This window comes from Marmota monax, unplaced genomic scaffold (assembly GCF_021218885.2).
Source record: "Marmota monax isolate L192 unplaced genomic scaffold, Marmota_monax_Labrador192_F-V1.1 WCK01_AAM20220418_F8-fsc00010, whole genome shotgun sequence".
In the NCBI taxonomy this organism is placed as follows: Eukaryota; Metazoa; Chordata; class Mammalia; order Rodentia; family Sciuridae; genus Marmota; species Marmota monax.
This window is the reverse complement of record NW_026692321.1, coordinates 24654976-24678116: the sequence shown is the minus strand read 5'-3', so window position 1 is coordinate 24678116 and position 23141 is coordinate 24654976. Positions and strand designations below refer to the sequence as shown.

At 38.1% G+C, this 23141-nt stretch overlaps 1 protein-coding gene across 3 annotated transcripts in view; it reads right to left on the bottom strand.

The window, feature by feature from the left end:
• The window catches only part of Rasgrp3 (RAS guanyl releasing protein 3), a 112692-nt gene that overhangs the window by 30989 nt on the left and 58562 nt on the right, over positions 1-23141 (bottom strand). For all 3 annotated transcript variants that reach the window (XM_046441623.2, XM_046441621.2, XM_046441624.2), the window contains exons 2-10: positions 13931-14064; positions 11249-11447; positions 10162-10264; positions 7214-7276; positions 6558-6689; positions 5173-5320; positions 3510-3683; positions 2635-2751; positions 1442-1717 (exon numbers count right to left, since the gene is read on the bottom strand). In XM_046441623.2, coding sequence (XP_046297579.1) covers positions 1442-1717; positions 2635-2751; positions 3510-3683; positions 5173-5320; positions 6558-6689; positions 7214-7276; positions 10162-10264; positions 11249-11318 — 1083 coding nt within the window. In that variant the 5' untranslated portion in view covers positions 11319-11447; positions 13931-14064. The remainder of the gene's footprint in view (positions 1-1441; positions 1718-2634; positions 2752-3509; positions 3684-5172; positions 5321-6557; positions 6690-7213; positions 7277-10161; positions 10265-11248; positions 11448-13930; positions 14065-23141) is intronic.

The following is a 23141-nucleotide window of genomic DNA, read 5'->3' as shown; positions in this document are numbered from 1 at the left end:
TGATTAATAAATGCAGGTGCTTGGATTATTGTGGGTCGGGTTCTTTCTCCCCAGTAGAGAATGACCACGGGTTTATTATTTATCACACAAACTCAGCCCCAATAGATTGGTGTTTCTCTGTGCTGGCAAGGGTGCAGCTAACATTATCACCTACAATCAGGAGCGTGTAAACAATTACATGCTCTAGGAACACTTTGTGAGAAGTGTAGGAACTACATTCCTTTCCAATGCAGCAGAACTCAGGGATTTAGGTTGTCAAAGCATGAGAGGAGTTATTGGTTTCATTTTCCACAGCCATAAAAGGAATACATTTAATTCAGTATTGCAGCTAAATTTTGAATGCTATAGTGTGATAAGCCCAAACAGGGAAGTTGCACCTCCACTTTTTTAAGCAAGGGTAAGAGAATTTTGTTATGCTTCTCCTCCCCACAAAGAAGAGCCAATGGAAAATGTTCTTTTGTACACATTGATTGTACCCAAAATTTCCAGGAGCTGGCACCAGCTAAATAAGCATGCCACAACTGCCAAAAGACATGAATGGTAGATGAACTCCTTTTGTCTGCTCTCATTACTCCTGAGGCATTTACTTCATTGATTGAGTTTCTAAATGCTCCAGGTACTATGAAAGGTGCTGGGGATGTGACATAAGATATGTAAACAGAAAAAAATATAATGCAAAGCAATACCTTCCATAGATAAGGAGAATGTAAAAGTGCAAAAGCAATACATGTGACGGATGCCTCACTGCTTTGGAGGGAAGCAGAGAATAATCTAGAAAGATGGAGGTTTGAAGTTGAACTCGTCATGTGGCTGGAGAGGGAAAAGATTTCCCAAGAATGCACAAGAAGCAGAAGGTGGCATTTCATGATAGAAAGTATGAATTCAATGTTTCTCAAAGGCTGGTGTGTGGGGGAGATGGTGACGATGCACAGGTTGCACTCATGGTCACAGCCCTAAAAGGCCTCAAAAGCCAGGCTGGGGACCACATCCTGGCAGTTTGGGGATGGTGAATAAGGGAGGGTCTGGGATCACAGAGGAGGATTTTGCAACTCAGGCTCCAACTAAGCAGTGCAGCCAGTAAGGAGAAGCTGAGGATTTGAGGATGCACAGATGGAAGTGGATAGTGAACAAGTATGCCCAAGGAGAGTGAGGGGCTGAGACGCCTCTGGAGGGAGCTCTCTAGGAACTCCTATTTTCATATGGGAAGGGACTGAGCCCCTCCTGACAAAGGAAGTTTATTTGCCCCAAGATTATAGACTCAAGTTGTGCGTATGGGGTTCCTTTTTCCTCATCCTTTGATATTTTTTCTCATCTATTAACCCCCAAATCAATTTTCCTCCAAAATGGATATCTAGCAAACATCTTCCTATGTTCCCTGGAAAGTGAAGGGAAGAAGGGTTATTTAGCACAAACTCAACCACCTCCCAACCCGGGCACTCACGGTGAGCAAGTTGATCAAATCCATGTTGGGTTCTAAGTGGTGAGAGGCATTCTGCAGGGAGACCAGTTCACTCAGGGTAACGGACAGCTGGTGCATTTTCACAATATTCACTTTGTTCTCCTCCATCCAGTCTGGGAAAATGACATGGACCGCTATCAAGTCTTTCAAGTGTACTCCAAGGATGGGGATTTTGAAGCCATCACAGTCTGCAAAGGCCTTGCGGTAATTGCAGTAATTGCCGTTGGAGGAGACCAACTCTGTCATTTCATTCCAGTTCTGAAAACAGATGGAAAAGCAGAATTGTCAAACACCCTCCTCTTCTGCCCACCTCCAGGCCCTGCAATGGTGGTTGGGAAATTCCTCAGTTGCACCAATATTGATACAGGGAAATATTAACCAGGAAAAAGAAAGCTAGAAAAACGTCCTAAGCCTGCATGAATTGGACAGGTATTCCAATAGCTTGTATGTCTGCCTACCGACTTGGGATGGTGGGATGTTAAACGGCATCAAGTATACTTAGTATTTTGTGATTTGTGATATTACAGTCCAAATATTCAAGCTTGCAGCATATTAAAAAATTTCCTAGTTGTTCCAAGAAAGTTACATTCCAGGTAACTTGATGGTTAATCTGGGACAGTGTGGGGCAGGAAGAGTCACACTACAATGTAAGACAGCTGTGGTTTCAGACTCTGCACTAATTAGAAAGGTGATCTCAAACAAGTCACTTCACTTTTTTGGGGGGGTGGGATGTCTTAGTTTCCTTTTTTGTAAGGAAAAGAGTTCAAATAAATAACTTTCAAAATCAAGCTGATAATTTAAAGCTTCTATGAGTCTATCAAATTCTTATTGTTTAAAACATTTAAAATTTCTTTTTTTTATTCAAAATTTAGTACAAAGCTAAAAGACAATAAAACATATAAGTAGTTCCATTATGCTTGGAATAAGTATAGAGTTTGAGGTCAAACAGTGGTACTTCTGTGGCTTGCTTCCTCTTGTTTATATGAATAACTCATTGTCAGTTGCTTAACAGCAACCAGACCTTCCTAATAGATCCCAATTTTGATCAGACTTCTCTTTCCCAAAGCAGTCCATGTGCTTCAACACAGAACTGTTTCTACCCCCAGGACCAATAAAGGGTTCTGATTTAACGTCATAATAATTCCTTCCTCTGGTTTGTGATTGGTTCACCATACCTTTGTAACTTCCGAAGAGAGATGAGAATGGGTCTCTTTGAGGCGTGAAATGGAACTATGACTGAGACCTCCCACCACCGCCATCAGAGTGTTGAAGTTTTTGAGCTGAAGAAGCTTCTGCAATTAAAAAAAAAAATCAATCATCAATACTTTTGTAAGGATTTTTAAATTATTCTGAACTTTCTGAACTACTGGTGAGTGCATGCACAATTTTAACAATAAAAACCTAGGAAATAATAACATCTATTTAAAACAAAACTCAAATAGAATCCTTTAGAAAAATGTCAATCATTTCACACACACACACAAAAAAAAAAAAAAACCAGCTTCATAAATTGCTTCTAAGTATTGCTTTTTGTTTTGTTTTTTTCTTTCCTACTGGGGATTGAACCCTGGGGAGCTCTACCACTGAGCTATATACCCAACCCTTTTTAATTTCCATTTTGAAGTGGATTCTCACTAAGTTGCCCAGTCTGACTTCAAACTTTTGATCCTCCTGCCTCAGTCTTCTGAGTGGGATTGCAGGTGTGTGCCACTGTGCCCAACTAGTATTGCTTTTTTTTAAAAAAAAAAAAAAATTGTAGGTGGACACAATACCTTCATTTTATTTTTATGTGGTGCTGAGGATCAAACCCAGTGCTTCACGCATGTGTCAAGCAAGAGCTCTACTTCGGAGACACAGCCCCAACCCAGTATTGCTTTTAAAAAAAAATATTCTTACATGAGAGAAGTATGCTTTCTTCCATCAGATATCTCTGAGTAGCTTAATTGTTCAATGTCCTTATAATATGAACACTGAATTTCCTCAATGACTTTCTCAATAGAGTAAACAATTGTCTAGAATCTAAGTACTCCAACAGGATTATTGGACATACCTTTGCAACATTGATAAACTTTGTGATGACTTCTGCTCTTTGCTGGGGGGTTGGTTTGCTAAGAACCATCAACTGGACCCACTTAGATATTCCATTAAATAAAGCAATAGATCTCTCCAAGGTTGGATTATTCTCCAGGCAGCCATGGATGACATAACTTTGGTAATCAGTGAACTATAATAAAGGAAGATTTGGAGATTTTGAAGTACTAAAATTTTGAAGTATAAAAAAGCTTTTGTAAAATTGAAAATTAGAATATTGCATAGAAGGTCTAAGATATTTTTTCCATAACAACATAATGGTTTCTTTCATTTCACATTTAGAATGGCTTCCTATAAGTTTGAATATATCTGTACCTTTAACAGGTTATTTTGCTGCATTTCAAACCCCATTCCCATACACACACAAACACATTACTACATATCACATGCTTGTGGGGTAGGGCAAAGAAAGGGACATGAGTCAAAATCATATTCCAGAAAGTCCCTATTTACTAAATCATAATATCTAACCTGGGTCATTTGCCAATAGACTGGTTCCTGGGAACACCCAAGACATAAATGATCAGTATCTCTGTAGAAAGAAATGAAGAAATCTCCATTTTTTAACACACTACCAATAAGTCCAATGATCAAGCAAATTTAAGATCCAATGGTATACAGAAAAGAACAGGAAATGGCCATAAATATATCAGAATCACTTTGTAAAGTTGTTTCAAGAAAAAGTGAGAGAAAAAGAAAACATATCAATTGAAATAAGGCAGCTTTTTAGCAAAATAGACAAATACCCAGAAGGTTAGCATGGATGTCATCAAATATGTATGAGCCTTCTACCATAAAAACAGTGCAAAGAATCTCCTCCCATGGCCTGCCTGTGGGGAATCATATTTCTCTCTGGATTACTTGGTGAAAAAAAAAAATCAGTCTTTTGGAAATTGATGTTTACAATCAAGATGGTCTTCTTGCAAGAAATAATGTAATTCACTCCCTAGGTCCTTGGAAAAGGAGGAGGGGTGGCTTCTCCAGAATCTGATGGTATATCAGCAAAGCACCTGGCTGATTGTGAACCAGTGTGGAAATATTATCAGAGACTACATGGAGAAGGCAGAGAATAAGAGACCACAGAAAGAAAGGAGGAAGAAAAGAGGAGAAAGGAAGCCCTAACAAGATGCATAGGAAAGAAAAGTGTAATTAAGAATCTCCAACTCTGGGAAAGAAGCAGGTTGATATTGAGATTCTCTTCAAAACCTACAAATCCTATTTTTACTCTATACCCTTAATTGGGCATTCATAAAAATCCCAACTAAATATTCCCCACCCTCAAAAAATGACAATCCTAACAAAATGCAAATACTTGAGAGAAGTCAGTGGCGCTAAATAGACCTCAAATGGTTAAATCTCCACAGTATTTAGAAAAATCACACTTTAATCCTGTGAAAGGAGACATTGAAAATAGCGACAGAAATACAGCTCCTGAGCCATAAAATAAAGACAGGATAATATTTATCTTCGGCTAAAAGGGATTGTTCCTGTGAATTAAGGGCACTTTTCCAGCACAGCACAGTGACAGAAGCTGCCAACACTTTAGAATATGAAAATTCAGCTCTTGGGAAAGTTGGCATGGTGGTTATTATCCTTGGAAGAATAAATGTCAAGTTCCTTACTGAGATCCTTCTAAAAGATTTATGCTCCAGAAAAGTGAGGTGCTCGGCCAATTCAACGGGCTCCAGATGGTCAAACAGCAGACAGGCTTTTCCCTTCTTGGATACTTTTTTCCTCTGTGTGACTCTTCTCATCCAGTCATAGGAAGGACTACAAAAGAAGAGCGAGACTGGTCAATGTGCTGAAAACCTGCTTCACTCAATGGAAGTTATTAACCTACTGACTGTAACTCTTGGCCTGCGTCCAGGAGCTTATGCAAAATATACGCCCTGTCCCTCGTATTTAAAGAGAAAACCACTGACCCCTTGCCAATAGAACATAAACTTTGAGTTGTTTTTCCAGACAGCCTAAGTTTGCACTGATCCATCCAGAATCTCTTACTCGGTTTTCCTTGTGACCAAGCAAAATCTGAGTCATAAAAGAGAGGTCTATACATTTGGAAGTTTATCAGCATATGGATAGATGGTGATTCAAGACACATGGAAACTACCAGAGGCTATGGGTTCTCACATTTTGGTATAATATAAATTATCTGAAAAACTTGTTACAAAGATAGAGGCCTGGACCTCACTGCCAGAGAGTCTAATTTACTAGGAATGAGCCTGATTAATATGTATTTTAAACAAATATCCCTCATGATTCCTGGATTATTCACTGTGGATCTCTCTTTAAGGAATATTTCAGGTAACGGAGATTATAGTCTGAATGCCTAAGACACAGTAGCATGCATTTGCAAGATACTTAGGAATCATCAACTAGCTTTCCCTGGGCAAAGTTAGCTGGTCAATATGAAACAAGCCTAGTTAGCAGCAAGTTCCTAATAATTGACCCAAGCAGTTCACGGCACAACTATGATCGACATTGATATAACCTCAGGCCAACCTCAGAATCAGTGTGGTATAGAGCTTCTCCAATTTGAATGTGCGTATGAGTCACTGGGGATCTTAGCAGATTCCAATTCAGCAGTTTTAGGATGGGGCCCAAGATTCTGTGTTTCTCATAAGCTCCCAGGCAATACTGATACTGCTGATCTGAAGGGGGCACTTTTGAATAGCCAGGACACCAAAGACATTTACTAGATTCAGATACAGTAACTAAGTACTGAACATCTATCTTGTGTCAAATGCTTTCACACACTATCTCATCTACTTTTTGGATGCTTATAATAATCCCACAAGAAAAGACACTACCCCATTTTACAAATAAATTTCAACTTAGAGAAATGAGTTGTGTCCAGTACATCTGTGTTCACCACAGTAAGGCTGTCCTCACAGAAGCAAACCTTAATTCTGGGACCATATGGATTCAGGTCAAGTGGACTTTATCACTACTCCCTCCCCAAAGCGGTGGATTTATCAAGGGTGAAAGATGCTCCAGCTGTTCTTACATGCTGGATATATCGATGAGGCTGATGTGTTTTTCATATCCTAGTTGACTGGCTACTTCTCGGAACTCTTCAATCATACGAATCAAACCAAGATCCAAATTAAACTCTGCAGGAAACTTCAGAATCCAGTACCTGAAAGGCATAAAATTATGTTTCTAGCTAGATGCTTTCAAATTGGGCCTCAATGGAAGTTATTGTATCATTTTCCTTTGCTTCCAACAGAATCCAGGACCATACTCCCACTTAGCCATCTTCTATCCCCAGTCATCAGGCTGAGTCTTTCTGAACCCTCCTTCAATGAAGAACCAAAGTCTTCCATGCTAACCCTGAGCCTTTTTCCAACTATGAAACCACAACTGAAGGGAAACCCTTCCCCTGCTTCACAGCAAGCAGGTGGGAATGAAATATGTATGCCTGAGTGAGTAGAAAGAATTGCATTCGCTCCAAGACTTGTTTTATTTCCTAACTATATTTACTATTATCTAAGCACTAGTCCACGAAGTCATTTCTATCCCCCAGAACAGAGAAAGGCCAATTCTAACAATGTCAGTCCAAGGGAGACCTGAGTACATTCTATTGTCAACCTGGGTCTCTACTGCTTAGAGAAAAGGAAATTGTTAACAATTACAAGAAATTAAATTTGTAAGTATCTTTACCTCATGAAGTAGCAGATCTTTAATCGAAACTCGTCGCAGCTTTCTCCACTGGCATGACGATACGTAAGCTAGTTAAAGAAAAAGTCCTCGCACCTTGATTTCTTTGCATACACCTACAGTCGTTTCATCAGTCGATATGAATTCATAACAAGAAGGAGAGCTGGCTGTGGTGGCATATACCTGCAATCCCAGCAGCTCAGGAGGCTGAGGCAGGAGGATCACAAATTCAAAGCCACCTCAGCAACTTAGCAAGGCCCTAAGCAACTCAGTGAACCTTGCCTGTCTCAAAACAAAGTATAAAAAAGGGTTGAGGATGTGACTCAGTGGTTAAGTATCACTAGGTTTAATCCTTGGTACCCAAAACAAAACAAAACATGAAAGCACATAACAAGAAGGGGGACACTTGGGTTACAGGTTGGGCATCCCTAATCCAAAAGTTTGAAATCTAAAATGGTCCAAATTCTGAAACTTTTTGAGCACTGACAATGCTACAAGTATAAAATGCCACACTTGACCTTATGTGATGGGTCACAGTCAAAATGCAGGTTTATTAAAATTTTCACATAAAATTATTTTCACGTTATGTGCATAAGGAGTATATGAAGCATATATGAATTTTTTGAGTTTTAACTTGGGTCCCATCCGTAAGACATCTCATTATGTGTATGCAAATATTGTAAAAATCCAAAATGTGAAGCATTCTTGTCATAAGCATTTTGGATAAATGATACTCAACTTGTATATAGACACTCAAATGAGGAAAGAAACAGGCTGTGACCACTTCAACATTGAATAATTAAAACTTGATTTGTTAATGCTCTGGGGAATAATTTTTTGGTCTGGAGGGGAAATCACTTTTAAAATTACTTTTACCTGCCTAAGGATTTACCAATTAATAACTGCCAACTATTATTACAAATGCACTGCCAGTATACATAATTAAAATTGGTAGTACATAGAAGCTTTATCTTTACAAAAAGATTTTTTTATTTGATTTAGTGCCTTACATAAGCATTCTACTTTCTTTAATGTTTGAAAACGTAGTTTTCAGGTGTGATAGTATGCAAATTGTGTTATTTATTCTTAAGTCTATTTATTGATACTCTTTTTTTTTTTTTTTTTTAGTACTAGGGATTGAACCCAGGGGCACTCTACCACTGAGCTTTACCCCAAGCCCTTCTTTATTTTTTATTTTGAGACAGGTTCTTGCTAAGCTTCTGAGGCTGGCCTCAAACTTGTAATCCTCCTGCATTGGTCTCTCAAGTCGCTGGATTACAGCATGTATACCACACCAAACTTGGTACTCTTTTAAAAAATATATTTATTAAGCTCCTATTGTATGAAAGGCACAATGGATATGGAGTAGCAAGGAATCTAATGGAAGGAAAATTTAAAGAAATGTTGAACACTGCCCGTGATTCAACTTTTATTCAATGTGAATTTCCCCATATTAGATTTTTAATAAGCTAAAATATCTTTCTTTTTTTTCTCCTTCTCCTTTTTCTTTTCCTAGTACTGGGGATTGAACTCAGGGGTGCTCTTCCACTGAGCTACATCCCCAACCCTTTTATTTCTCATTGTGAGACAAAGTCTCACTAAGTTGCCCAGGCTGGCCTTGAACTTGTGATCCTCCTGCCTCAGTCCCCTGAGTTATTTACTCCCTTTTTATTTGAGTTTTATATAGTAGTGGCCATACTAAGGGTACAAATGTTTTTTGTGAGCATGTTCTTTGGACAATATTGGCATCATGAGGAGGGTGGGCCTGGGTGAAGTCAATTCCCTTCATCCTTTCCTGTTTCTTACTCTTCAACAAGGGGCCCCATGGAACCCTTGGACCATTGGAGATTAGGATCTTGCTCACTTCCAAGGACCATGGTTCATGTAAAATCTCCTTATCCTCTCTAATATCCCCTTCTGCTCTGAGGTTGTGGGAGGGTGTAGAGAATGAATAGAAGGCGGAGAGACTTGAGCTGAGCAGAAGACACCCCACTAGGCCCTCACAGCCTTGGCAACCCCTAATAACACTCAAAGGATCCTCTCCCCCTCAGACTTCCCATGCCTAGTAGGGTTTCTACCTGCAAGGTCTTCTGGGCTTGAAGAAGGAGAGACTGCAGGAACCAGCATTATAAACCATTTAATAAGCGTTAGATCTCAGGGAACAAAACCTCCTCCTAAATGTGAGACCCTGCATTATCAGTCATTTGGTTTTCAATCACGTTTCAAGACTGCATTACCTACAGAAGTGGTGGGCCGCTAAAAGCTTGCATTACAGAATGGGACTTCCAACTATGTGGATTTTTGTGTTTTTGTTTTTGATTTTCAGTGCTGTGGATCCAACCTAGGGCTTTCAGCATGCTAGGCAAGCACTCTCTACCACTGAGCAAAATCCCAGCCCTATTTTGATATTTTTATTTTTATGTGAAAGAAAATCCAAAATTATCATCAACTGACACATTACAATGAATCTGCTAGAATGTTCACTGTGTCTTGACAGAAGGGAAGATGTGAAAACCAAGTTGATGTTTGGGCCTGAACCAGAGCCCATTATTTCGGCTAGCATCTCTGTATGTCTCAGCTATGTCCTCTATGCCCACCATTTTCCCATTGTAGAAAGAATAAATTAGGTATTGAATCAGTGCTGAATATCCTTTCATTGCACTAACAGTCAAAATGTTTAAGACAAGTTAGAAACACTCAGCCTGTGGCTCCTGTTTCATTTAACATCTTAGTGATTATTTTCAAGTAGAGCCAAAACATCCAGATGGATGGTCAACTATTTGGTCCATCTTCCAGATGTTTTTTCTAGACATCTATATATTCTCCAAACAGCTGGATAACTGACTGAAGACTGTTTATTCACCTTAATTTACAGGCTTTGGATAGACACTCTATCTAAATACAGAGCTTGATTTATGACTGTAAAAATTACACAGTAGTTGAAAAGATATATGCAGAGAAGTCTTTCTGCCAATTCAGTGGAAGATAAATACCATCGGTGCATCAGTAGAACTATTCTTGGCAAATAACTATTATTCAGCTCTCCATTGTCATCTGTAAAAAATAAAATAAAATAAGGTGTGAGGAAATAACAGTGCTACTCTTCTCTTTTTCTAATATCACTAGAGAAACAATAGTGTCAAAATTTCCCACAGACCAAATTATATTTTCCTACTTACTTTTGCTGGTGTTTCTTTGCAAATTAAGGTGGCTGGGTCTCATCCTTAGTCTGAGTACAGTTGACAGATTTAGTAAGTAAAACTACAGGCCACCCAGGTAAATTTGAATTTAAGGTAAACAATGATTAATTTTTTTCTGTATAAATATGTTTCAGGCATGATTTTAGGACTTAAAAATTAAAAATGTTAAAAATGTTGTCTATCTGAAATTAAAATTTAACTGATTATCCTGCACTTTGGCATCTCTGCTCTGGCTTAACTCCAACTCTTACATTGTAACCCATTAAAAAAAAAAAAAAACTCTTGGGTGATTTTTTTTGTCCATTTATTTAAAATCCAATGCTTGGGTGGATACAACAAAAACAGCATAAAAAGCATATAACTTTAAAGTGTATAATTTAGTAAGAGATGTAAGATGAGTAAAAATAGAGTGCAATAGACTGTGCGACCCACACCAAGCAAGGATCCCAACAGTATATCACATGTCCATAAGAAAGTTACCCTGGGCATGGGAGAGTGGAAGAAGCAAGGGGCATTTCTTACAGGGATGGTCAGAAATGGCATGATGGACATCTCAGTGACCACGAGGTGAGCCTTGAAGCAGAATTTCAAGGAAAGGCATAGAATAAAGGCACATAAATAGAAAGGGATGCAAGGAATGTTCCAGAAACATTAAGTGGACAGTTTGGCTAGAGTATGAGCTTTGCACAGAAAAGAGAAAGAAATGTGGAGGGTAGTGGAACTGGAGAAACAGATTGGAGTGGATCCAAAAGGCCTTAAATACCAAGGTACAGAGATTGCACCTGAATTGAGAGAAGTGTCAAACTACAAACAGGATAGAAGGAGAAGAGGCTCTTACCAAACATCTCTATGCAGGTGCTCAGCAGTTCATCTAATGTTGCTGCTTTCCCAAGACCGCTGGACCCCATGGTTATTTAGCTCTTGTCAAAAACTAGGAGACATTTCCAGCACCAGGTGGACCATGTCCATAATCATGCCCATCAGTGATCTCAGTGCCTAGTGGTGACCTCCGTTCTTAGTTGTACTTCAAGAAAACCCTTAGAAGAGAAAATTATTGCACTAGAGTTCAGTCCCCACTAAAGCATTATTTTTCCCACATGAAAAAAAATATGACTTCCATCAACTGTATATTTTTCTACCCAAAAAGTATCAAAATGGTTGAGATTATGCCAATCACCAGGAGGGCAAAATTCCTGCAAAACTGTTCCTTAGCTTGTGTGGTGCTTTGAGACCATAGATGTTCCCTATTAAAGATCATTCCACTTCACAGCTGAAATGTTTTTGAAACAATACCCTACACTTTCTTCATATTCTTTTTTGTTTAAGATATTTTTAGTTGTAGATGGACACAATATCTTATTTTGTTTATTTAGTTTTTTTTTTTTTATGTGGTGCTGGGGATCAAACCCAGTGCCTCATGCATGCTAGGCAAGCACTCTACCACTGAGCCACAACCCCAGCCCTTCATATTCTCAAGTAACACAACAATCAGGTATATTATGTTATTTGGCTTAAAAGCATATATAGGGAAATACATTTTTATTTGGAAATATATTTATAAGTGTTAATCTCAGTGATTATATAAATTTTCAACATTTATAAACAAAAATTCTGTTTGCCTAAATTTAGTAATAGAACTTATTAGTAGTAATAGCAAAAATATTCACAATTGTTTATTGAACTACCACATTTGGCATTAGGCACTATAACAAATGTTTGAAGTATATCATTAAACTTGAACTTCAATGCTCTGAGGTAGTAATTATTATTCCCAATTTGCAGATGAGTTTGTGGGGTTCACAGAGATTTGGAAATTTATCCAAACCGCATAATCATTGTGGCCTAGAAGCAGGATTCCATTATAAAATAAAACTTTTGGGTTCCCTTTTTCTGTATTATGAGGTCCCCCAGGGTGGATATCATGAACTATGATAATTTTGCTCCCAATCTAGTGTGAAGACCACCACTCTTCCACACCATCTCAGGAAGAGAAGACAATTAATGTTCATATGCATGAGCGTATTGGTTCAGTTGGACCACTGAACAGTGAGATTTGAGTGAGTCTGTTCACTAGGCATAGAACTCTGGAGTAAAAATGTTTTCCTTCGATTCGGTCTGTTAAGAACCACATTTTTGTGCAGAATGTATCACTCGTAGTGGATAAAAAAAGGGGTCATTTCAAGGGTGCAATAAAAATAAGACTACTGAATCAATACTCTCCTACTTTTGCTGTTCAAATGATTTGTAAAAGGAGTTTATTAAAGTAAATGAATTCTTTTTACCTCCCTTGACAAAGTTATCTTATCCGTAAGGCCTTTCCTGACTACCCTAATTAAACACCACCACCCCTCTCCCCATGCCCACCTCCCAGTTGGCATGCCCTACCTCCCTTCCTGGATTTATTTTTCTACATAATACTTATCATTATCTGACATACTATATATTTTACTTGTTTATTTTTTTAATCTCCTAGCACTATGAACATAAGCTCTGTGACCATAGGAATTAGTGCATTTGTCCTCTATTGCTCTCCTGAATGCCTAAGACTGTGTCTCTCATGTACATGATTTCTAAGAAGTATTTGCTAAATTAATGAATGATTGAATTCATGGATAAAGAAATGCATAAAATAAAAATTGCCCCAAAATTCATCTTTTAATACAGGTATATTTGTGTGATACTAGAGGTGCCATAGATTTTAGTTTAATTCACTTATTTAAATCAGCTTTAAGTAAATATCATTAGGACAGAAAATCCTGCCCACTTTTTAGGTTTACTAGGATCTGTCTATAGTCATAATAAGAACTTAATACTTCTTCCAGGACATTTTGGATAGCATTTCCCTGATTTCCCTAACATAAGCTCCATTGATATGCTTAAAATTCAAGATCAAACAATTAACAATTGTGATTAGTTCATAAGTACAGACATTTTTTTATCCTTTTATGCACTGAGGAGTAAATGCATTATTTGAAACCAAATAGCCTAGATTAACTACACTGGTTTTTAGGGTCAAAACTAAAACGATTCCTCTGCGCTGTTTGGGAAGGTGTTGACCTGCCCACAAGGAGTTAGAGAACCTGGTACCAAAACCTGTCACTCTGGAGTTCTATTTGTGATTCGCAATGAAGCCAATGTGCGTGGAGAGCCAGGTAGACCTGGCTATCTGGTTACAATCTGCTTCTGGCATCAGTAGTGCATCTGGCATGTGGTGCATCTGTGTCTCTGCTCAGCATTCTGTCGTCGCACATTTACCTGAGATCACATTTCTTACCTGTGGACATTATTGTGTCTACAACTGCCTTTTCAGGGATAAAGCTTCTTTATTGTCAAAGCAATGTACATTTATTATTTAAAATAGGACAATGAGGAAAAAAGGAAAGGAGATATTTACCTATAATCTCATCATCCAAAAATAACTCTTTGTTAACATTAAAGCACATTTTTTTCTAAGCATGTTTATTTAGTTATTAGGGGTATTTCTTATGTACTTTAAAATAGGTTTTTAAAAAATACCGACCTGTTGTTTTCACACAGGTAGATTTCCAGGTCTGAAAGGATGTTTAAGGAGAACTGTCATGGTTGGGAAGTGCATTGAGGAATCCTTTGGCACAACTGGTTTGTTCAATTTGAATTTTAAGTACTTGGGAAAACCTGAAAAAAAGAGAAAAGAAAAAAAAATAAATAAAATAAAGGAAACTCAAAAGTATCTTCATTGTGTTAAAATATTACCCAAAGTACTCCTTAAGATATGTGTGATATTGAAGATTTTGTTTAATCTTCACCCATAAAATCAATAAAACAGAAAATATTCAACAGTTATTTGGCAATGGGATTTTTAAAAACAAAATTTTTAATTCAGTCTTTTAAAACCCACAAATATGGCAAAACTAAGTTTTATTCATATAGTATAAAATGCTATTGTAGTTGAAATATGCTTATCTCAGTGGATTACTCAATTAAGAATTTCCAAACATTGACTTTGGAATGTTAGCAAATCCTTAGAGCAGTTTGTTGTGAGAATCATCAAATTCTGTCCCTAAATCACTCCTGATCGTCTCAACGTAAATGTCAATGTTATTTTAGTTCAGGTTGTTTAGTCTCCCAATGGTTTAGGGCTTGCTGTAGTGTGGATAGTTTGAATTATTTCTAAGGGAAAAGTTCTCACTTTAAAGGGGCCATAGGGCTTTGCTGGCTATTATTCAAAGGCCATGATATGTTCATGTAGCAAAAAGACTTTCATTAATATGACTTGTGAACTCTCTATCATAAAAAAAAAAAATCTCCTAAGGTTACAGGACAATGAGAACCATGCTCCCAAATTTGGAAATATTAAAAGGGATCAGCCAATTCCTTGCACCTAATCCATTAACAGATATAAATTGGCACCCAGGCTCTTGACGAAGAACCTTTCAATTAAAAACAAGCAAACAAACAAACAAAACGAAGTTTCAACATTAGATAACCACAAGGAGAAAGTTTTACTCAAAGCTGAGTAAACTGCCATCAGTGCCGCTTGCTTCGTGAGACTGTTTAAAGGGTTAGTAAGGTAATAGAAAGGGCACCCACCACGGGGCCTGCAAAATACTAGGTGGTCCAGGAAGGTGTCTCCCCTTGCCTGTGCTCCATCCTCCCTTCAAGTATTTAAAGCCCTTCAAGTTGAGGACTTAAGTTGAAATAAAGAACCGATTATAGAAGGGGCACGAAGAGAAATGTTCATTTAAAGAAAGGAAAGGAAATTGAAGAAGAAAGAAACTGTGGCACTAGAGCATGTTGTAGTGGGCAGGTGGCCTCATCAACAAGGGACTCCCATTCCTGAAAGTTCTCGAGCCAAAGTTGAGTAAATACTGTCAGAGAGGATGTAGGTTAACCTCTCAGATGGTGCCTAAAAACCAGGCCAATAGGACGATGAAGGTTTCTCCTGGTTCCAGGACTGTAGGGTTTATAGGGTAAAATATTATGTCTAATAAGTATCAAGAAGTCTCAGAATGATGTTGGCCACATTAGGATTTAGGATTGCTTTGTCTCTAGTATTTTATCTTTATTCCCAGAAACAAAACAAAAACACAAAAACAGAAACCCTTGAAGATGCTTCTCTCCCCACAGCAGACATCATCTTTATGTATAAACAACCACATTTATGTCACATTTCATGTGACCTTCATATGGAGACAAAGAAGTTACTCTAAATGCCTTTGTGAAAACAAGTAATTATTATAAGCCTTGATGTTTTGAATTCAGTAATAGGAAGGATATTAAAACTTTGAATGATAATTAATTTATCTGACAAATATTTACTGGGGGTGTATTAGACACCAGATGCTAAGGAGGTACTAGATTGGCTGCTAGAAGGTGTTGTGGGTCGGGTAAAGGGGAGGATAGGTAGTTGACCAAGACAGACACAGTTGTTGCTTTTATACTATAGCAAAGAATTAGAGAAATAACTGCAATAAAATATCCTATGAAACACAGAGCACGTCTGGAGGGGCACTCATTTATCCCAGGAGCCAGAGGAGTTTTAACTAGGCAAAGATGGCAATGAAGACCAACTGAAAGACAGTTGACTGAAAGGTTGGATGTGACCCAGGAAGAGACAGTAGTTATGAACAGTAGGATAGGCTATGGAGGAGCCCTGGCTTTATCTGAGGGGCAATGGGAAACCATTGATTTAAAAGTGAGTTCCTTAAGAAAGGGACAGGATCCATTCTGTTTTTTTTTTGTTTTTTTTTTAAGGATTCCTTCAGCTGAGGCACAGAGAAGAGATTGTAGTATAAAACAAAAACAACAACAAAAAAAAAACAATAAAAAAAAAATCCTACACTGAAGACTTGGAACTAGTTAGTGGTCAGTTACAACCATCCAAGCCAGAAATGATGGTTGTCTAAACTACCACGTAGCAATGGAGATGGACAAAAGTGGATTGTTACAGAATGTACTTTGAAGATAGATCCAATGAGGTTTGCCAATTCAAAGACTATAGGAAATGGGCAGAATGAAGGAGAATTCCAAACTTTCTAGCTAGATGGCTGGATTCTGGTGCCATTCCCTTGAGATTGAGCTGCGATGGCAAAACCAGACCTGCTTGTGAAATGAAATTACAAAAATGTTATGGTAAGAAACCAATGCCTGGGGAAGGGGTCGGTTCTGCTCCCCTCTCTCAGCCTTTCTCTAAGAAGCCTAATTAACTATGGGTCCCTACCTTTTGGATTGTAAATAACTGCCCTAAGAACCTGACTACACCTTTTTGAAATGTAAGAGATGTCTGGAGAAAGAGTTTCTTCTTATCTGTTTCTGTGAGCTGCTTCATGTTAGAGACCTTGCACAAGGCCTTCAGCCATAGATTAGGAATTTTTTTAAAAAGAGAAAAAAGCCCCAGTAATAGGATGGGTCTAAGATGATGTCAAATCACCTATAAATATTGTGAGAAACTGTGGATCAGGGCTCAGAATTTGGAGTTTTTGTTCTGCTCTGGGCCTGCCGGAGTAAAATAAAGTTGGAGCTCTCCTCTCCAAGCGCTGCTTACTGCTTCTCCATGTCTGTAAGAGGGGAGGAAAGCAAGTTCCTGGGGGGTGCCTTGTTGAATTAGAGATTGTCTGAGACATCCAGGGGAGCGTTTTGAGTTAACTTTTGGATACCCGTTAGAGACTCTGGAGTTGTTGAGTATGTTTAAGTGCTAAGAGTTAACAGAAAGGCACACTGCAAGGACATGACGATGAGAAGTTGATACATATAATTTGTTCCCGTGAGGAAAGGAGCGATGGACTCACACACTTGAATTAAGGAGAGGCCACCTCTTTGAATGCAAATAGCAGAAAAGGGAAAAAAAATGGGACATAGGTAGCTTTGTCATCCTGGTGACAAAAAGTCAAGGAAGATCTTGTCTGGTGACTTCTATTTACACTAGAAAATAAATAAGGTCATCTTATTGGAAAATACAATAGATACAGGTCTGAGGTTTATCAACAGGAGAAAATTTTCAAGAGACATTGTGAAGAAGGACGGAAGGAAAAAAACAGAACAGAAGGCTGATGTTTCTCTTCTGGAGTTTATTTTGAGAGGAAGTTCAGTGTTCCTTATTCTTTGGGTTATAGTATCACCCACTTGTGTCATGTTTCTAAAATTATGCTGGATAGATCTTCTGGAACAACTTGTATGGCAGGTCTTTTCTGGGTTCCTGTGACTATGGTGTCTTGGTCATGCTCTCTATAAGGGAGCCTTAGAACCAAAGCAGGACTGGCATCTGCTAGGTAGTGTCCTCAGTAGATCTCAGCTAACATAACAAGTAACATATTTGACCTACCTTTGCCTGATACGGTGAAGAGAAAGTTAAGAAACTACTGGAAATGCAAAAACAAGGAAATTATTTCTCTCTACATTTTGACTTGATGCAGGATATTTCATTCTGGCAACTCTAACCTTAGCTACCTTAATTGCCTACCACCTGCCATTCAAACTCTCCAATGACCTCATTACTGTTATGTGTAAAAGTTTGTAAGTTACTCAATATCATTACTGGTTTTTCCCCAGTTCACTCCTTACATTTGGTAATTTTAGGTTATTTCTGCATTGGTTTGTCTTTATTTTAACTTTCATTGTCATTTGTTTCAACTTCACTCCTTGGTTCTTTGAATTTCCATTTCTAGTGTTTCCTCTGATCAGTTGCTCTTCCCAGTGGGCTCCATCAAAGTCTTGTTCACATTGCTGTCAAAGTGGTTTCTGTCACAAACCTACTTGAATAGTATGACACAGAAAATGGGCCAGTGCTTACAGCAAGGTTAAATCATTGTAAATGGAACAGGACTGATGACACAAAGAGTAGAATACATATTTCTATACCCACTTATGGATAGTGGATCAATATCTCCAAAGGTTTTTTGTTTGGTTGGTTTTTTGTGGGGCTAGGGATTGAACCCAGGGCCTTGTGTATGCAAGGCAAGCACTCTACCAACTGAGCTATGTCCCCCACCCTCCAAAGTTTATTTAATAATGACAGTAGAGAGAAACTATGGACAATGCTGCATTTTTCAACTCTGAAGGTACCGTTTCCCCCCCATTCTTGCCTCTAATGGGCTTATTTAATGTGATAATGAGATTTTTCTGGGTCCTAAATTTTTGTTATTTGTTTACTTGTTTTTCTATGAAAAGAGCTTTTACTAAATTAATGGGGTACTAAGAATAAATGCTGTCCTGAGATTTAGAAAATAAAATACTAATAGCATGTAAAAATATCAAGTGTTGTTGGCAATGTAATGGGAAAGACACAATGTTGGGGAAATTGCCCATACAATGTTTAATCCTATAACACCCTGAATGCTAAGTATTATTATCCTCACTTCACAGATAAGGAAATTGAGACCTACAGAGATTGAATTATTTGTCTAATACCATGTTTCTAGTTAAGTTGCAAAGCCAATTCCGACTCCAAAATTTTATATTTTTTCTGCTACCCAGAACAATTTTAGTTGCTGTTAAAGCTTACTTCTTAGATCAATTCCTAGGCATTGTCTAGAATACATGTTTGCTATTCCCTGCACATTGCTCCTAAGCATTCGATTACTGGCCCTATTGTCTGAAAATGAATAACCTTCAGTATCACAGCAAGCTTAGCAATTCAGGGCCTTCTTACTGACTGGAAGTCAGTAAGCAGCTCAGAGCTCATCCCACAAGGCTGCTTTGCATTTTGGTAACAATCAAATAACAAGATTTAGTGGTACTTTATTTTTTCTTGGTCACTGGCATTTAACATTGGCAAACAAACTATCTTATTTACAGCCACCTGACATAAGTTGAATGAGCATCTTAAAGAAGCTCTAGCAATAAATACTGAAGTCCAATCATGGGAGTACTTTCCCAGCATTTGGCTGGAACTGAGCATGGGAGAGAAGCAATATATACACATTCGAGACACTTGCAGTCAGATGGCTTCCAGATGGACACATTCAACCACAGTGAGGGTTACCACTTACTATGACAACTCAATGTTCAAATAGCAAATAATATCCTCGAAAAAGACCAAGAACTAGGCTTTCCCCCCCCCCCTCAGAAATTAAGATTTTAGACTCTGGGAAAATATCTTTTAAAAATTAGTGTTTTCAATAATTAGAAAAATTTTTTTAAAATTAAAAAAAAAAATCAGTATTTTCCTTTTCTGAAGATGCCAATATTGTATTCACAAGAAAACTATCTGTGGCCTAGATGCTCTGGAAAACTCTGGTCTCAAGTCCCCAGAAATAAAGTCACATTCCCTTATTCCCTTGATTTGTTTATTACAGAGTGAATTTGATAATGATGATGAAGGAGGAGGAGGCAGAGGAGGAGAAGGAGGAGGAGAAGGAGGAGGAGAAGGAGGAGGAGAAGGAGGAGGGAGGCTAGAGTCTTTTTGAGTGATCTCTGTGCCAGTCACTATGTTGAGTTTTTTACCCAAAGAATTTGGGGGAGGTCGCGCCCCACCCCATCAACCAGTAACAAACAAAATACAGCAAAATCTTGGTACTTAAATGTTTCCAAAAAATGCAACAAAGACTTTTGAGATGGATTTTGCACTGGTTATTGACTTCTGTTCAGTACTTGACACTAGTACTCACTTGCTCTGCCTTAATGTACCCACCATGAACAAGAAGATGTTTTACATACTTTCATGACTATGTAAAGTGCTTATGGATCCTCCCACTGGGGCCAGATGATAATCTCTGAGGACAGAAGTCACATGAAGGAGGTCCCAAGAGAATAAAGACATCACACAGAAAGTCTGTAAAAATCTGGAGGACATGGACAGAAGGAACAGCCTAGAGTACAAAATGTCTGTCTAACCTGCCATCACCCCATGGTGGCGTATAGCTGCCTGTCTCTGAAAACACCAGGAAAGAATTTTAAAACCTGAGTTCTAAGTTGCTACCTAGTAAGCATCAAGGGGCATTTACATAATAAAATATTGCCCTCTTCAGAGAGAGGCATTAGTTTAATTAACAAAAATGCCAACATTTCTTATTAATCATTAAGCACTGTGCTGTGGTTGGATATGTAAATAAAAAGTCCATTCTCAGGAGCCCACAACCTTGAGCAGAAGAAAGATTATAAACCAGTTCTCATAAACCAATGAGCCCAGTCCAGTGACAGAAACAGATACTCAGGGTGCCATGGCAGCACAGAAATGAGAGCAAATTCAACCTACAAAGCTAGGAAGACTTCCAGGGCATCAAGTTTCATGGATCATGAAATTACAATAGAAAATACAGGCTAAGTCCAATGGTATCAGGCAGCAAGGTGGTTGGAAATATCTGAGCATGATTTCAGAATTGAAGATAGATATCAAGAAATTTATCATTAGCCAGGTGCAGTGGTACACACCTGTAATCCTGGAGGCTTGGGAGGCTGAGGCAAGAGGATTGCAAGTTCAAAGCCAGCCCCCAGCAGTTTAGCAAGGCCCTAAGCAACTTAGTGAGATCTGTCTCAAAATCAAAAATAATTTAAAAAAGGTTGGAGAAGTGGCTCAGCCATGAAGTGCACCTGGGTTCAACCCCTCCTCCCCAAAATTATTATCATCATATAAAAAAGGAATAAGAACACATATAAGACAACCATACATAAGATTTTTAAAAACAAAAGCTGATGACAGAGTAAAAGAACTGGGGTCAGGTAGGGATGCAGTGAGTTCTGAACTCTCTTTAAATTTAAAGCAAGGCACAAATAAGTGAAAGCATTATAAAAACATAGGGGTGCATAGTGCCTTACTATTATTATTAATTTTATTGTCGATTGTTTCACTATTGACAGTGATAAGTTTAAAAGGTAAAGTTCTTCCCTTCTTCTCTTCTTACATGAGTGGGTATGGTGGAGGGGGGTACCAGGATTGAACACAGGGTTAACCACTGAGTTACAGCCTTATCCCTTTTTATTTTTTTATTTTAAGACAGGATCTCACTCAGTTGCCTCAAACTTGCCATCCTCCTGCCTCAACCTCCCCAGAAGCTGGGATTACAAGCATGTACCACCATGCCCAGTAAAAGATAAACTTGCATTACTTTGACACCAACTTTGTATTCATAGAAACACACCCACCTGAAGATGTAATATGAATTTCTCTTTTCCAACTGACACCATACTCTGTTTTCATCTAAGTGAAAACACTTTATTCCTATTTAGAAATCCATGTGTTTATACTATTCTTTTATGGAATGGTAAAGTCTCAGTTTAAAATTACTTCTGAATCAGGGATTTGGAACTAGACTTTTTATTGGAACCAATTAAAAGTAAAGTATAGGAACCAAAAAAAAAAATGTGTTTTTAAGATTATTTCTGTGCTCCCAATTAAATTTACACAGCTTGAAGCCCATAATTAGAAGGCTCCACTTAATGACTTTGTCATTCTCTTTTTTATTCCAGATGTTTCTTATATAGCAAATGTTTCTTCCTTTACCCAGGAGGCAGTGATGTCTCTCGCCCTCACATCTAAGACATTAACTAATTGCCTAAAAAGAAATCATAGCACATACCTACACAAAAGAAGATGTGAACATTCTGTAGCATCTCAGTTCCCATTTAACTACTTTTTTTTTTAGGATTTAAAAAATTTGTTCTTTTTAGTTTCACATGGCAATAGAGTATATTTTGACATATTTATACAAACATGGAGAACATCTTATTCTAATTAGGATCCCAGTCTTGTGGTTGTACAAGATGTGGAGATTCGTTGTGGTGTATTTATATATGTAAGTAGCAAAGTTAAGTCAGATTCATTCCACTGTCTTTCCTGTTTCCTCTCCCCCCTCCCTTCCTTTCATTTCCCTTTGTCTAATCCCATTTAACTTCTCTCAGGCTCACTAATATCATCTCTAACATGAGATAAATCAAGTTACCTGCCTTCCTCATTGGAACAAAATAATTCATTTGAAAAAAGGTTTAAAGAGCATAAATCATAATGAGAAGAGAAAAAGGAAGTCCTAAAATTGTGAAATGTTCCAAACTAACTCTGTAAAGTAGTCATTTGGAATTTAGATTTCATATCCCCATTAGAGCAATATTATAAACATATTATTTGCATATTTACATGCGGGAAACAGGGAAGTCTGTAGAGATCTGTCAACATGTTACAAAGAACTTTGGGAATCTCAAAAATGTTAGAGGTTGGTAACCACTGGTTCCTTAGCATTCCAAATTAGCCTTCAGAAATTGTGCAACTCCTATAGGCTAGAATCTGGTGGGTGTTTTTGATTTAGAGAGACAGAGAAGGAGAAAGGGAGAAAGGGAGAGGAAGACAGTTTTTCATGAACTAGCTGTCAAAGAGACGTGACCCAGAAGTGAGAATAAGGATTTTGTGTGGAGGTTACATAAGAAGCAAAAGAACTGTTGAGTTGTAATGTACTAAAGTGTGAGCAGAGGAAGACAAATGAAGCAGGTCTTGCTTTTCCCCTGCCTGCAGCAATGGTGTATTTATCAGGCTTCTAGATGGACTCTCACCTCCCCCTTTGTGTCTCCTCACTGAAGCCAGATCAATCTTTCCCCATGGTCAGATTGCTCACCAAACTTCCCTATTCAAAATTTTTGCACCATTCCCCATCATCTTCTATGAATCTCAATATTCTATGGCATACAAAGTCTTTCATCAATGGCTGCTCATTTCATGTCCACCCAACCCTCATCCTCTTTACTCCACCATGTTTTATATTGCTGTGAAAAATAACTTCTTGTTCATAGTCCTCTTGATTTATATTTTTTTTAACTTTTTTGTTAAT